General features: G+C 49.6%; 1 protein-coding gene across 4 annotated transcripts in view; it reads right to left on the bottom strand.

The window, feature by feature from the left end:
- Positions 1 to 16232, bottom strand: part of UBE3B (ubiquitin protein ligase E3B) — a 389404-nt gene that overhangs the window by 49308 nt on the left and 323864 nt on the right. For all 4 annotated transcript variants that reach the window (XM_085632991.1, XM_085632989.1, XM_085632992.1 and 1 more), the window contains exons 25-27: positions 7414 to 7596; positions 6468 to 6579; positions 5937 to 6029 (exon numbers count right to left, since the gene is read on the bottom strand). In XM_085632991.1, coding sequence (XP_085489117.1) covers positions 5937 to 6029; positions 6468 to 6579; positions 7414 to 7596 — 388 coding nt within the window. The remainder of the gene's footprint in view (positions 1 to 5936; positions 6030 to 6467; positions 6580 to 7413; positions 7597 to 16232) is intronic.

Genomic DNA, 16232 nt, shown 5'->3' with positions numbered 1-16232 from the left:
CTCCGCACGCGTCACCGGAGCAATAAGAAGACCACGTCGGCGTGATGACATCAGTTCCACCCATTTATTCCGTGCCACAGAGGCAAAACGGGCGGACCGACATAGAGACAACGTATACATAGAATTCAGAATTCACACAAATACACTCAGTGTATAAAGAAAGAAGAAAGCTTGCACTTCAAACAAGACAATAGTAAATAAACAGAGGTAACAAAGTCTTGAGTACACATAATACGTCAAAAAACAAAAACCTCAGCTTTTCTGGTATAAAAGGGTGGATAACGGGGAGGTGGGTGGGTCTGTGAGGAATCCACAGGCAGATACTGTATCTACCAGAAAAAGCATTACCGAAGCTAAGTAACTTGTTCTTCTGATGGATACATCTGCCTGTGGATTTCTCACCTTATGAATAGAATCCCACAGCAGTACCTCTCCCGGAGGAGGGTGTCCACCCTTCTATACCAAAAAGTCCTGCAAAACAGAATGCGCAAAATGGCCATCCCTCCTCACTTTGAAATCTAAGCAGTAATGCTTCGCGAAAGAGTGGAGGGAGGCCCAAGTTGCGACCTTACAGATGTCCAAAACAAGAACACTAGACAATGCAGAAGTAGACGATTTAGACCTGGTTGAATGAGCTTGAATGCCTACAGGAGGCTCCTTACCAGCCAGGGAGTAGCATATCTTGATGCACAAGATGATCCATCGTGACAAAGTGCGCTTGTGCACCGCGTTGCCCTTCATACGACCAGCATATCTAACAAAGAGCTGGTCATCCTGACGGAAGTCCTTTATTCTGTCCAAATAGAAGCTAATCGCCCTCTTTGGATCTAAACAATGAAGTCTCTCCTCCTCCTTGGAAGGGTGAGGGGGAGGATAGAAAGTAGGAAGGGTAATGGACTGACCTAGGTGGAAGGGAGTCACAACTTTAGGCAGAAAAGCAGCCCTGGTCCTAAGTACCATCCTTTCAGCATATATGGTCAGAAAAGGCGGCTTTGAACTCAAAGCCTGGAGTTCACTCACCCTCCTGGCCGAGGCGATAGCTACAAGGAAGACCGTTTTAAAAGTTAAAAGTCTTAAAGGACAACTATGCATTGGTTCGAATGACGAAACCATTAAAAAAGTTAACACCAAATTCAAGTCCCACTAGGGCATAATAAAAGGAGTGGGAGGAAACATGCTTGTCAGCCCCTTAATAAATCTTAAGACTATAGGAGACTTAAATAAAGAAGGCTGATCAGGCAAACACAAAAATGCCGACAAATACCCTTGTACAGTGGCCACAGCAAAACCCTGCTGGGCCAAATGAAGAGAAAAACAAAGAACTTCAGATAGATGAGCTTTTAAGGGATCAATAGATTTCTCTCCGCACCACTTAACAAATTTAGACCACCTGTATGAATAGACAGACTTAGTGGAGTGTCGCCTGGACGATAATATAACATCCACCACGTCAGGTGGGAGAGAAAAAGAATTCAAGTTGCCCCGTTCAATCTCCATGCATGAAGGTGCAGGCTCTAGAGGTGGGGGTGTAGAACTTGCTCCTCCATCTGAGAGAGGAGATCTGCCCCGAGAGGGAGACGGAGCGGAGGGTGTGACGAGAGGTGAAGAAGGTCTGTGTACCACACCCTTCGTGGCCAATCCGGGGTGATCAATATGACTTGGACCCGGTCTTGGCGAATCTTCCTCAGAACCCGAGGAATCAAGGGTATGGGAGGAAACGCGTAAAGAAGTTGTGAGCCCCAACTCAACTGAAAAGCGACCCCCAACGCTCCCTGCCCCAGAAACTGGAATCTGCAGAATGACAGGCAGTGCACGTTCTCGTGAGTGGCAAACAGGTCCATCCGAGGAGTCCCGACATCTGGAAGATGTGTCGAACTACATCTGGATGAAGCCTCCACTCGTGGTCGACAGAGAACTGCCGACTGAGACTGTCCGCACGAACGTTCAGCACCCCGGCCAGATGATTTGCCACCAAGCAAATACGATGGTCCTGAGCCCAGGACCAGAGTCGCAACACTTCTCTGCAGAGAAGGTACGACCCCACACCTCCCTGCTTGTTGACATACCACATCGCAGCAGTGTTGTCCGTCAGGACTTGAACCAACTGACCGCGAAGGGAAGGGAGAAAGGCCTTGAGCACTAAACGTATTGCCCGCAATTCCAAAAGGTTAATGTGAAACAACCTTTCTTCTGAAGATCAAAGACCCCTGATCTCCAGATCCCCAGATGTGCTCCCCACCCTAGGGTAGAGGCATCCGTTATCACTGTGGCCACCGATGGAGGAAGATGGAAAGGCTTTCCTTGAGACAGATTGCCCTCCACGCTCCACCAAGACAGTTCCGCTGCAGCTTCTCTGGAGATCTTCACAGACTCCCTGAGATCTCCATTGTGCTGATACCACTGCCTGCGGAGACACCACTGGAGCGCCCTCATGTGCCAGAGTGCATGGTTGACCAACAGGATGCAGGACCCGAACAGACCGAGCAGGCGAAGGACCTTCAGAACTGGAACAACCGCTCCACTGTAAAACAAGGGGATCATTTCCGTGATGTCGAGAATCCTTTGAGGTGGAGGGAATGCTCGTCACACAGTGGTATCCAGTACTGCCCCTATGAACAGGTTGCGCTGTGAGGGCACCAGGTGAGACTTGGGTACATTTATTGAAAAACCCAAATTGTACAACAGCTGGGTTGTTACCTGCAGATGATGACACACCATCTCTGGAGACTCTGCCTTCAGAAGCCAGTTGCCTAGGTATGGGAAAACCGGAATTCCCAACCTTCTGAGATGAGCTGCCACCACTGCCATCACCTTGGTGAAGACTCAAGGTGCAGTAGTAAGACCAAACGGAAGGACCGCAAACTGGTAATGTTGCGACCCAACCTTGAAACGGAGATACTTCCTGTGCAACTTCAGGATTGGGATGTGGAAATACGCATCCTGCAAGTCGATGGACACCATCCAGTCCTCTTGTTGCAGCGCCTGAAGAACATGCACTAGAGTGAGCATCTTGAACCTCACTGTTTGAGAAATAGATTCAAGATTCTCAGGTCCAGGATAGGACGTAACCTGCCATCCTTCTTGGGAATCAGGAAATACCGGGAGTAGCATCCCTGCCCCTTTCCTGCTCCGGAACCACCTCTATCGCACCTTTTTGTAATAGGGTAAGAACCTCCTTCTGAAGGAGAAACAAATGATCCTCCGTGCAAAACCCTTGGCAAGGAGGGTAAGGAGGAGGGAATTGCCTGAAGGGAAGGGCGTACCCATTTTCCACAAGATCTAGAACCCAAAGGTCCGAAGTTATTAATTTACAGTCTTGTAGAAAATGGGTAAGTCGACCTCCCACAGGACCCACATGATCCAGGATGGTGGATCTAGGGCTGCTTTCCTGCATTACCGGGAGGGGAGGTAGAGGAGGAGGAGGAAGAGGGATGTCGTCCAGCTCCACGAAGGCGACCTCTGCCTTTACCTCTGTAGGATTTATACAGATGGTTTTGCTGCTGTTGTTGTTGTTGCTGAGGCTGATGGGAACGAAAGGAAGACTTCCCAAAACCATGGTATCTTCTGTAAGCATACCCTCTTGACTGAGATGAGATGGCTTTACTGTTTTTAAATCTCTGCAACGCCAAGTCAGCTTTTATCCCGGAGAGCTCAGAACCGTCAAAGTGAAGGTCCAAAAGGGCAGCTTGCATATCAGGTGAGAATCCTGAAGAACTTAACCATGTATGCCTCCTAGTGGCAACAGACGAACCCATCACCCTTGCCACCGAATCTGCAGTGTCCAGACCCGACTGGATTGCTTGGCGAGCATCCCCCTGGGAGTACATCAAGACCTCACTTAAATTGCTCCGATCCTCTTCCGACAGCTTAGGGAGAATCTGCTTGGCAGAGTCCATAAGGGCGTGGATATATCTGCCCAATAGACAAATTGCATTTGTGGATTTTAATGCCATACTGGCCGAAGAAAAAACTTTCTTTGTCGATTGCTCAAGCTTTTTTGAGTCTCTATCAGCCGGTGCTTGAGGAAAAGAGCCAACCGACTGCTTTGAATAAGAAGCTTGAACTACCAGACTTTGAGGTGACGGGTGAGAAGAAAGAAAATCAGGGTCCCCTGGTGCCGGTCTACATATTCTAGAAACAGATCTAGAAACTGCAGGAGCAGAAAGAGGATTACTCCAGACTTCTAATATCGGCTCCGTCAGGGCATCATTGAATGGTAAAAGAGGTTCTACCACAGCAAAAGGAGAATGAAGCACCTCGGTTAAAAGATTAGGCTTATATTCAGCCATAGGAAGCTGTAGGTACAACAGTTCAGCTGCCTTCTTGATGACAACATGATAAGGAGCTACATCCTGCGAAGGAGAAGCCTTCTGTAAAGCAAAGTCCCATTCCGAAGAGCCATCCAAACCACTTGCTTCACACAAATCTTCCAATAAGTCCTCAGACTCATAAATTTCCCCTTCCTCTATGTCACCAGCCCGATATTGCTCCTCTTCAATCAGCCTTTGAGCTTCCCTTCTCGAACGCATCCTCGGCTGCGGCGTCGGCGGCGCCATCCGCGGCTCCGGCAATGGCGTCGAAGGAGGCTCCGTGACAGGGACCCGCGTTGAACGAACTCTGGAAGAAGGGACGCCAGACGGAGCCGGAGACTGCTCAAGCGGCGCCGACACCGTCGGCGCCGAAAATTGCCATGACGGCGCCATCGGTATATAAGGCATAAAGGGGGCTGGAGGATAATGCTGAGGCACGCCCAAATTAAATGCCAAAGGGCCCATGGGACCTGAAGGTGCTCCAGAGGGGCATGTGGCTCTGGTAAGAATACCATACATCGCATTCATGAAGTTCGACGGATCCGAACCGGGCACCGGGAACGAAGGATACTGCGCCGGTTCTACTTCCTTACAAGGAGTCTCCGGCATCGGCTCCACTGGAGTCACAGGCGGAGCCATAGGAGCAGCAGGAGACTCTTCCTCCACTGGATTCGAATCCCCATCCGAAGCCGGAGAATCAACCGGTGCCGGAGACTGCACCGGAGAACCCAAATCAGGAGACCGGCCTGGCGAAGCCTGTGGAGACTCAGAAGGTGAAGGAGAAATAACATCCTTGGTATGACGTCAAGGAGCAGGAGAAGGCAACTTCGAAGCTCGAGACTTGGACGAGCGACGTTGAGACCCATGTCTCTTCTTCTTCTTGTGCCTTTTCTTGGATCCATGCGAAGTCGACGACCTCGACTTCGATCTTTTACGACCTCTTTTCTCCTTTCTCACCTTGGACATGTAGAGTTTGGCCTCTCTTTCCTTCAGCGCCTTAGGGTTCATTTTTCTGCAGGATGAACAACCTTCGACGTCGTGATCACTAGAAAGGCACCAGAGACTGTCATCATGCAGGTCAGTAATTGACATGTGACCTCCGCATTCCTTGCAGGGCTTGAAACCCGACTTCCTAGGAACAGACATAGTCGAAACAATAACAAATAAAGTCTCGAAACAAGGTAGCAGTTGAAAGACAGGAGAGTCACAGAAAATGCGTTAGCTTGTAGCGCGGAAAAAAAGGAACTGGCGTCATCACGCCGACGTGGTCTTCTTATGGCTCTAGTGACGTCATGCGGAGCCGCGTGCGGAGCCATGATGCTGTGACGACCTCGTCGGCACAGAGAGCTAAGAAAAAATTGCCGAAATGCTGGCGCAGAGGGGATATTCATAAGGTGAGGAATCCACAGGCAGATGTATCAATCAGAAATGCACTTTAATAGAACAAAGTGTAATGAATGGTTATCCAAGCCACGGCAAAGACTTCACAAACTATGTTATAACCTCACAATATGTCCAATAGGTGCTTTTGATTTGTCATCAATTTGTTATGCGGTGTCATGATATACTGGAAACTATGACATAGTCAAAACGATCTTAGTAAACATAGCACAATATAACTCATACCTGATCATCCGATACCTCCACACAACGGATGGAAAATGGAGGTTTGAGGTAGGCAAATCCCAGTAGTGGAGGTCTAGAGCAACTTGTAATAAACTGCAAAGAAAAACAACCTTAAAGTTGGATAATTTTGCATTGTGGCTATTGGCGATTCAGGTCTGTGGACCTTGCAGTACATTTTGCACAAATAAAGAACTAGGTTAACCTAGATGTAAGTCAGATGCTTCGATAAGTGCAGCACATACATTACTCAGCTTATGTAAAGGTAAACAAACTAGCACTGTGTTTACATGCCCACTCTTTTCGACTAACCTGTGTGTGACCATTTCTGAAACCTTTTGGGAAATTATATATGATATGAATAATGTAGGCATGAGTTGGGTACATTATGCTCATGCAAAGTAGACTGCCACCCATAATCTGCACTTAGTGTAACATTTTCCAGGCATATGCCTGTCTTTGTGAATTGTCCTCTATGTGTCTTGTAGAACTACGTATACTGTTAAACTACATTTAGCAGGGCGTACTGCTTACCTTTAGGAACATGGCTCTTTCTTCTGATGTGAAATCATTGGCTAATATGTCCCAAAGCCAGATAATGACTCTGTGGCTACCATGAAAACCACCATAATACACAGTATGTCTCCTGCAAAATAATAAACAAACAGTGGTAAATGATTAAAGAATAGGCTTTTGTCAAAAGTCTCATCTGATTTTACAGCCTGGGGATGTTACAAATGGGCTTCAAAAAAGGATTCAGTGCACTTGCCGCACTACCATCGTTTTTTTAAAGTAGCTGGGTTGATTCTTGAGCGTGGTATCACCATGCCTCATTTGGCATTTGTATGGAGAGAGACAGGGTGAGCAAGATGGTCAAGATCCACAGAACACCATTTTCAGGACTGCCATGTTGGGCACAATATCACCACCAAAGCACTTTCACAGTGAATTTTAAACTTCACTGAAAGAAAAAGTCTCATTCAGTTAATGAAACTCTTTATTTACAAGAAAGCCACTTTCAAATTCCATGCTAGGTTTGTGAATTAACAGTGTAAAAGGACAGTCTGAATATGCTGTGCACCCTAAACAAGCTTCCTGGCTCAGTAAAACATATAAAATACATTTAAACAACCAACTGTAGAGGCCCAGCTTGCAATCTTGTCCCAAAGGCTTCTCTCAACATATGGTGCTTCTTACTATTTATGATTGATGCTTTTGACAAGCCTAGCCACTTTCCATCTCCCTTATTTTTAACTTTATTAAGATGTTTTACATTAAATTATCCCCTGTATTTACAGCTTAAATGGATTTACAACATAAATAGTAAGAAAGAACATTAAACGTTTGAAAAACTGCTCTTTCGCTGCACATTAGTAGACTTTTTTTTCTTGGATTCTAGAACAGCAAATTGGCAAAATAAGTTAAGTATTCCCATAATGTTCCTCTTAACATTGTCTTATGAAGCAAAAATCTTTCTTACTTTAGGTCTTCCAAATCAATTTCTGCATTATCGCCAGATATAAGTCGCTGCAGTTCTGGTGCTGAAAATATACGAATCCATTCGGGCTTGATGATTGAACGAAATCCACTGATAAGTGCAGTGCCTTGATTCTTTATTTGGGTATGCATCCGAAAATGAGCCATAAGATGGATGTAACTGATCCTGTTCAAAGAAAATAAAAAAGGTTAATTGTTGCCCAGAAAAGTAAGTTTCATTCACAACTTTTACAACAAGCATTATTAATTTATAGGATTCACTGAAAATGAAAAACATAAATAATATTTTCAGTAGTAATTTTCAGGTTTTATTCCCTCATATAAAAATGTCCATCATATCATTTATTTTCTGGAATAGCACCACTTTTAGAATGTTCTGTGTAGCTTTTGTACATTTTCTTGTGTAAAACTGGTAAGTTTTGAATTAAAAAATCAAATAAAAGCAGAAACAAAACAAAATCTCATTCAAAACTAATGAAACTTATCACATTATTGTCAAATTGCTGACTTCTTTCATCGTCATAGGAGTGCCCACTTTGTAAGCAATTTTGAGAACAACTTGTAAGGAATATAGTAGCCAATATTCAGGGACACCTGGATGATAACCCACAGTTGGCTATACTGTTTCAGATAACTAAACTCCATACAGCACAAGCACAATTTGTTAAGGAGGCTCTCCAAAACCAAAAGGCGAAAGACTTCGCTAGATGAGACCAACACCACCTAATCATGCATCATGGGTACTAGACCTTGCTTTTTGTAATAAAGAGAAGAATGTTTCTGTTAGTAATTGGGTTGTTCATTGAACGGGGTGAAACCCTACTCAAGCAGCAGTGACAATCCTTGTCGGGGGAAACCACAAAAAGTAACCAAATTCACCTAAGCTTAACCCTCTGGTAGCTTGGCACAAACGCAGTCATGCTTATCTTTGAGGCAATGTGTAAAGTATTTATGCAGTACACAAACAGTAATAAAGTGACAACACAACACCAGAAAAATCCCACACCAATTTAGTAAAATACAGTAAAAGTTAATAAATTATTTGACACCAAAACGGTAAAAATCCAAACAGTAGAACTGAAGATATGCAGTTTTAAAGATTGTGTTCATTACAGTGCCTAGAAGCACAAAGTGCCAACTGTGGTTATCTGGTGGCACTGCACAAGGAAAAGGTCACAAGTTCAGATTGACTGCGATGGAGTGCATGCTAGCTGCATGGACCAGGTGAGGCTCTCTGTGAATTGTACGTTATGTCCTGGATGCGCCAGGTAGCGTTGGTTCCGAGGAGCGTTGCAGGATCTTGACTCGAGTTGCGTCAGTGCCTATCAGGAGCTGCTTGGCAAGGTCTGCGTCGAGTAGAGCCAGTTCCGATGGGGAGCTGCGAGGGCTTCAATTCTAGATCCTGCATCAAGTTGCGTCACAGTGCGTTGGTTCCACTGAGGAGCTGTGAGGGCTGCGTTTGGTTACGTCGCACTGCGTTAGCTCAGATGAGGATCACAGCTGGGCTGGCAGAGCACACCTTTATCCCCACTTTCAAGAGTCAAGGACTGGGGATGCACAGCTTGGGGAAGAGGTGTGACACAGCGGCCTGAGTAGCTGACTCCAAAGCGAGGGGCTCCCAGTTCGATCCCCGGTGCCAGCAGCAGCTCAGCTCAGCATCATGTAACTCTGAACAATAGCTCACCTAATCTCCCCAACGGACCCCAGCGCTTTGAAACCTTAAGAGGTGATATGTACGTGCTTTACAAATATGGATTATTATTATTATTATGTACAAAATATGGATTATTATATTATTGGGACTCGCAGTAGACAAGAGTCCAGTTGCAAGGTACAAGGGTGTTGGCGCTCTTAGAGTTACTCTGTTGGTCCTGGATTCAAGGTGCACATACAGTCCGTCTTCCTCAGGCAGCAGAACAATCCTTTTTGCAGGCAGAGCAGGTGGGCAGTCCTTCTTGCAGCAGAACAGTCCTTCTTCTGTCTTCCACAGGTCCAGAAGTGATCTGAAGAGTGGATCTGAGGGCCCCTGTTTAGGTCCCGTCCTGAGCCAGCGCATGGGCTGCTCCGGCGAGACATTTAGTGAGTGGGCTTTTAAAAGTCCGACCACAGCTTTGTGTGGCATACAGTGTGCGATTACGTGCACAGGCACAAGCAGAGGCGCCATCTGGCTTTCCTCTCGCTCGCGGCTCACTTCAATGCCCCTCCCCCACCACAGAGCCCACCCAACTCCCATGCTTGTTCTTGTAATGATGCCTGGTGCACTTTGAGTGATGCGTTATAACACCTGATAAGCTTTAAACGCGTATTTACAGATACTTTTTAAGAAAACCCGAAGCGACTGACTGATGTCGCATTATTCTTGCAGGTTTACCACTACGGGGGCAACCTGAGCATTGCTGGCATGTGCATCAGCACCTTCCACTTTTTTATTTATTTTATTCTCCACCTAGGAAATGTGTCCCTTGTTTGGACTGGTTATGTGCTCCTAAGAGCCTCTTCTTCAAGCAATGATTGACACTTCAGCTATGTCGCCTAGGATAATTTACAATTGCTTATTTGGGGGCGTGGCGACCAGGAAAGTGGATTCATATGAATTTAATGTGCGCCCATCTGTCTGTCCCACAACATGAAACTGTAGAGGAAGAGGGCAGTCAATTGAAGGTAGGTAGGTGCAATATTGCAAACCCATTTAGCCTTAAAGTCTTCCTATCAACCGTGATCAATTTAAGGCGAAAAGGTAACAACGAATTATCAACAACGGTAATTCGACCGGGGCGGGGCAGGGAGGGTGGTGAAGGGGCAGGTGTCTTGGTTTCACTTTGAAACGGAAATGTATTTTCTGCCTCCAATTTTAACAAATTACCTGGTACAGAAATTGTAGAACGTGTGTGCAGAGAGATAGTAAAAATATTAAAGACAAGCAATTATATAAACAAACATTGGTAAAGGCAATTTGACTGACATTGGCCATTTGCCTTGTGACTTTGTCAATACTAGTTGAATTTTATCATTTGTTTTGTAGAACGTTAGCAACACGGAAACTGCAGGACCCTCGCCAACAATTAAAAAAAATATTAGCTAAAGACAAAAATATATTTGGGTTTCAAAAAGCACACATTGCTGTAGTAGTCCATGGCAATGAAGGGAACTACTTAGTGGGTGGATGTGCTTCTTGTGAAACACAAGAATGCTGCGTCTCACATAGAAAATAACCAATGTCATAAATTTTTTTTTTTTTTTTAACCTTTTTTTTTTTTTAACTCTTTATTTAACGTTTTATGTCATACAGTGCATCAGCATTACACACTTATCCGGATACAGGCAATATAGGCAAATGGAAAAGGCAGTAATAACAAATCAAAGCACATTTTACATTCCAAGCACTTACAAGTGGCAGCCCAGCACCATCCCCTCCGGGGCCTCCTCCAATTTCCCATCCTGGCCTACAGAGAACCACTCCCCCTCGGCGAGTACCTGTATAGCCGCCCCCATCATACAGAGCGCCTCCGCAGGCACACAGTCGTGCCGCCCCCATCCCCACCAGCAGAGTGCCCACACGGGTCATAGCGGCAATGTAGCAGCACGTCGTGTGAGAGCAAAATCGCAAGGCAGCCATCAGGGGGACCCCCAGAGCCAGCAGCGTCCACTCCTTACCCCCACGGATTGGGCGACCATCCCCAGAAGAACCCGCACTACATGCATTTCCCCTAGCCAGAGCCACCCGCCGGCGAGTCCGCCCCCACGGGAGCAGACGGCGATCGCTGGGCGCAGTGCGCCGCTAGGTACTGTGACAGAGGCCCCCAGATGTCGGGGGGACGGGACTTGGGTGGGCGCAACTCTGAATACAACAGAACATTCTCCTGACAAGTAACCATATCCCGTAGCCATTCCTTACATTTGGGCCGCCTCCCCCGCCCCCATCGGCACGCTATGCGGCGCTTAGCGAGCAGCAGCGCGCAGGTAACAAAACGGCGATCCGGCTTCGGCACATCCCGAGTGTACCCCAGAAGAGCCTGTAAGGGAGAGGGCGGCAGAGGGGATCCCAGCATCTCCCCCAGGGCCTCGTACACCTGATCCCAATATTCATCTATGCTGGGGCAAGTCCAGGCCAGGTGCAAGAAGTCCGCTCCAGGAGAATGACACCTGTCGCAGCGATCGTCATCGCGTAGATGGAATCTATGCATCTGGGCCGGAGTACAGTAGAGGCGATGGAGGAACTTGTAATGGATGATGCGGAACCTATTACTAGACAAGATCATTTCAGTCTGCAAGCAGCAGAACCCCCACTGGTCGTCCGTGAGTGCAGTGCCGATCTCGGCCTCCCAGCCCGCACGGGACCGCAGCACCAGCCCCCCATCCCGGTCATATATCCCCCGATACAGTGAAGAGACCATATGTGAGGGCGAAGGGGAAGCAAGCATGTTATGAAACGGTTCCAGAACTGGAGGTTCATCCGGATATGCCGGCAACAATTTCTGTAGCCCACTACGGAGGCGAATGAAGGCAAAAGTTTCCAGGGGGGTAGGGACAACATCCCCGTAGAGGAGCGGGAGATCGCTAAATCTACCTGCATGAAAGAGGTCACCCCAGTTCGCAAACCCCATTCTCAGTTTTATTCTCCGGAACATTTCTTCTCCTAAGAGTGGAAGAGCCGGGTGATACACCAGGGGCATCAATGGGGAGTAGAGAAACGACGACCCCAGACGGTCCGCGATCGCACCCCAAGCATGCGCCGTGGCCTGCACAGGGTTGCGATCCGCACGGGACGATGGTACCGCTGCGAGAACTGCCCCCTCAAGCGGCACCGGATCCGCCAACCAATGCTCCACCGCCGTCTGCGGCATGAAGGGCAAAGGTCGATACCAATAGTACGCATAGTGCGCCTGAGCGCAGTGATAGTAAAGCGTAAAGTCCGTTATATCGAAGCCGCCCTGCCCATATGGCCGTGTAAGGACAGACCACTTGAGCCGCGGTCTCTTCCCCCCCCCCCCACACCAATCGGATAAGCTCCGATCTTAATTCCCGGAAGAAGTAGCCTCCCGGGTGAAACGGAATGTTGAGGAAGAGGAGAGCAGCTTGGGGAGTATGACCATATTTATAAGGGAAACTCGGCCAGCCATGGTCAGTGGTAGGGTCAGCCACCGGGCTACATGCGAGCGTATGGCCTCGAGCGCCCTGCCGTAGTTCATGCGCAGCACCTCCTGCCGGTCCCTGGAGACCCATACTCCCAGGTATTTCACGCTCTCGTCGCACCACTCCAACGGATAATCAAGTGGAATTTTCTCTATACCATTCGTGAGGGGGAAGACCGCGGATTTACCCCAATTAATGTGAATTCCCGAGTAGAGCGCAAAGCAAACAAACTCTCTAAGGATGGGGTTCAGATTCTCCCGCGGATGCTTGACGTAGAGTGTGAGGTCATCTGCATAGAGTGACAGCAGGACTTGCCGCTGCTGGCATCTCAGGGATGCCGCGAGGTAGTTCTGCCGGAGACGGGACGCCAGGGGCTCCATCGCCAGCGCGAAAAGAAGAGGCGACAGCGGGCATCCCTGTCGAGTACCCCTAGTCACCAGGAATGGAGCTGAGACTCGGCCATTAATAAGAATCCTCGCCTTGGGGCTACGGTATAGGATCTGAATCCATCTAGAAAACGCCACGGGCATACCCATGTTTTGGAGGATCAAGTGGAGGTAATCCCATTCGACCGAATCAAACGCCTTGGTGGCGTCCAGAAAAACCGCCACCAAGGCTAGAGAGGAGTCCGCGTTGTTCAATACCGAGAAAAGCGTCCGCAAATTGTGGGAGGTAGAGCGGCCCGGAATGAATCCCGCCTGGTCTGGCAGTATCAACACCCCGATCAGGAGGTTGACCCGGTTCGCTAGCACTTTGGCCAGAACCTTCACATCACTGTTGATGAGAGAGAGAGGTCGGTACGAGTCACAGCTATCCGGGGGCTTTCCCGGCTTAAGGAGAGAAACGATGAGCGTCTCCGACATGCTGGGTGGGAGAGAGCCGGTCTCGTTAGCCTCCTCAAACACCTCCCGCAGAACCGCCGCGAGCGGGTCAATGAAGGTTTTATAGTACTCGATTGGGAAGCCATCCAGGCCTGGGGATTTTCCCGACGCAGTCTGCATAATGGCTTCTTTGATCTCATCCAGGCCTATAGGAGCCGCCAGAAGCTCACGCTGGACATTCGACAACCATCCAAGGGTAAGCTCAGACAGGTATTCGGTCATCTCCAGGGGCGCTACCCGTTGAGATGTATACAAGGCGGAATAATGAGACACGAAGGTGGATAGTATGGAGGGTGTGTCGCGCTGCATAGTGCCATCCGGGGTCCTGACCTCCAATATGTGATTAGTGCCGCGGTGGGGGCGGACCGCCCCCGCCAAAAACCTGCCAGGGCGCTCCCCCTCTCCATACGCGCGCGCTTTAAAATGCTTACCGCGGAAACGCACTTCCCTCTCAGCCGCAATCTTGAACTCAGTCAGCTTAGTGCGGTAGTCTAATTGGATCGCGGGATCCCGCATAAAGGCAGGGTCAGTTTCTAGCGCCTGCAAAGCTTGTTCCAAGGCTGGCAGCTCCGCGCGAAGCGAGCGCAGCACGCCCGAGCCCTTAGAAATACACACACCCCGCATGGTGGCCTTAAAGGCCTCCCATACTATCGCCACGCTGTCCACCGTCCCCCGATTACGGTCGATGAACTCTGTGATCTCCTGGCCCATCTCAAATTTAAACAATTCATCCAATAGGATGTGAGGCTGCATGCGCCACGGAAGCGGATCCCCCACCAGGCCGGACCGGGCCAGGGTAAGGAGCACAGGCACGTGATCGGAGTAAGTGCGAGGCAAGTGTCCCGCCCCCAAGAGAGAGGTCCTCAGTGTCCTCGACAGGAGCAGGTAATCCAACCGAGCCCAAGTGGAGTGCAACATCGACCAGTGCGTGCCCTCCCTAGCACCCGGGTGCATGTAGCGCCATGCATCGAGCAACGAGTGGTGCGCCATGAGGTCCAGAATATAAGCCTGGGAGCGAGGATGATGCGCCGCGCCCGCATTAGAACGGTCCAGGGCAGGATCAAGTGTGACATTAAAGTCCCCTCCTCAAATCAGGTGTGTGGAACCTATCTCCAGGATGACTTCCCATAAGGCAATGAAGTGTGCAGGGCCATCCACATTAGGCCCGTAAGAGGAGACAAGTGTAACAGTAGCATTACCCATCCGCCCCCACACCACACAGAAGCGGCCCTCGGGGTCAAGTCTATCCCCCAGGTATACAAACGGGGTGTGTTTTTTGACAAGGATGGCCACTCCCCTGGAGTACGTGGAGTAGGAAGAAAAGAGACTATATGCAGCCCACCGTGACGCGAATGTAGGCGCCCTATGGGGGTCCGTGTGGGTTTCCTGCAATAATGCTATGTGTATGCAGTGGCGGTCCAGATACCCTAGGACCTGGCGGCGCTTGCGCGGGTCTCCCAGCCCCCTGATATTCCACGTCAAGACATTAATCTTACTGTGCGGATCCTGCTGCGCCCCCCGCTCCCCCAGTAACGTTACTCGTGGGGACCCCATTTATTAATCCCAGGTAGGCCCCGCAGACTGTCTCCCACGCCCCGCAGGCCAACCCGCCCGGTATCGGGGAAATGCCAAGCACCCACCCTCAGGCCCCAGTTCCCAGAGCAGCTGAGCTGTAGCCCGAATAGCGGACAGTGCATGTGCCAGTATTTAAGTGTGTTGTCACAGATACAAATCCACCCCCACCCAGCCCGTCCGGCTTTCCCAACGCGCCGGAGGGAACCTGCCCCAAACATCAGTCCCCTGAAACAACCCCCAGCCCCCATCCCACCCCCACCCACCGCAGCAGCCCAATCCTGCCGGAATCTAGACTCCCTCCCCTCCCTTTCAACGAACATAACAATGGAATTGGGGTATACCCGCAACAGGAGCCGCTAGGGTGCCAGACCCACCCTCCCCAATCCCCTCTTTGCACCCACCGCACCAACACCCCTGCGGGTGAGGAGTCTACGTGGGATAGGGGGGGGGGGGGGGGGGAGTGCCAGGGCGAAATAGGTCATCCATGTCCGGTCCAAAACGGCATAAGCAGTGGACAACGGTCCAAGCAGGGTCCCAGAAAGTAGTATCTGCCAACTCCCCTGTCACGGATAACGAGGTCAAAAGGCAAAGGCAGTCCCCTCCAGGACAGAAGTGATCCCCCCCATACATACAGTCACGCCATGGCAACGGTCCAATACCTAATCCAGCAAGTAGAGAGGAACAGGAGCAATGAGGGGCAAGGCAATGCCCACCTCGGAGAAGAGACAGTCGCAGGGGGAAAGAGACACAAAAGTAACCAGGACAGCAGTACTCATCCTTCCGGGGCAGCCAGCGGAGAGCCAGAGCCCGACTGCGCCCCAGGGCCACGACGCTGTGATGCCGCAGAGGGCTGCTCCCGCAGGAAGTCCTCCACCTGCTGTGGATTACCGAAAAACAGGGGCTTGCCATGATGAGTGATCTTGAGTTTGGCAGGGTACTGCATGGCATATGGTATGTCTCGTTGTTGCAGCTTCTTCTTTACTCCGGCAAACTTGCGGCGAGCATCTTGCACCGCCTGGGTAAAGTCTGGGTAAAAGGAAATGGTGACATTCTCATGCAGGATCGGCTGCTTCTCCCTGGCGAGGCGCAGCAGAACATCACGATCCCTATAGTTGAGAAATTTGATGATGACTGGGCACGGCGGGGCCCCAGGGACCGGCCGCGGCCCCAAGGAGCGATGGGCGCGCTCCACCACCAACTGCGGAGAAAAGGA

This window comes from Triturus cristatus, chromosome 11, assembly GCF_964204655.1.
Source record: "Triturus cristatus chromosome 11, aTriCri1.1, whole genome shotgun sequence".
Classification (NCBI taxonomy): domain Eukaryota; kingdom Metazoa; phylum Chordata; class Amphibia; order Caudata; family Salamandridae; genus Triturus; species Triturus cristatus.
The sequence above is the reverse complement of the archived record's forward strand: the minus strand, read 5'-3'. Positions and strand labels throughout refer to the sequence as shown.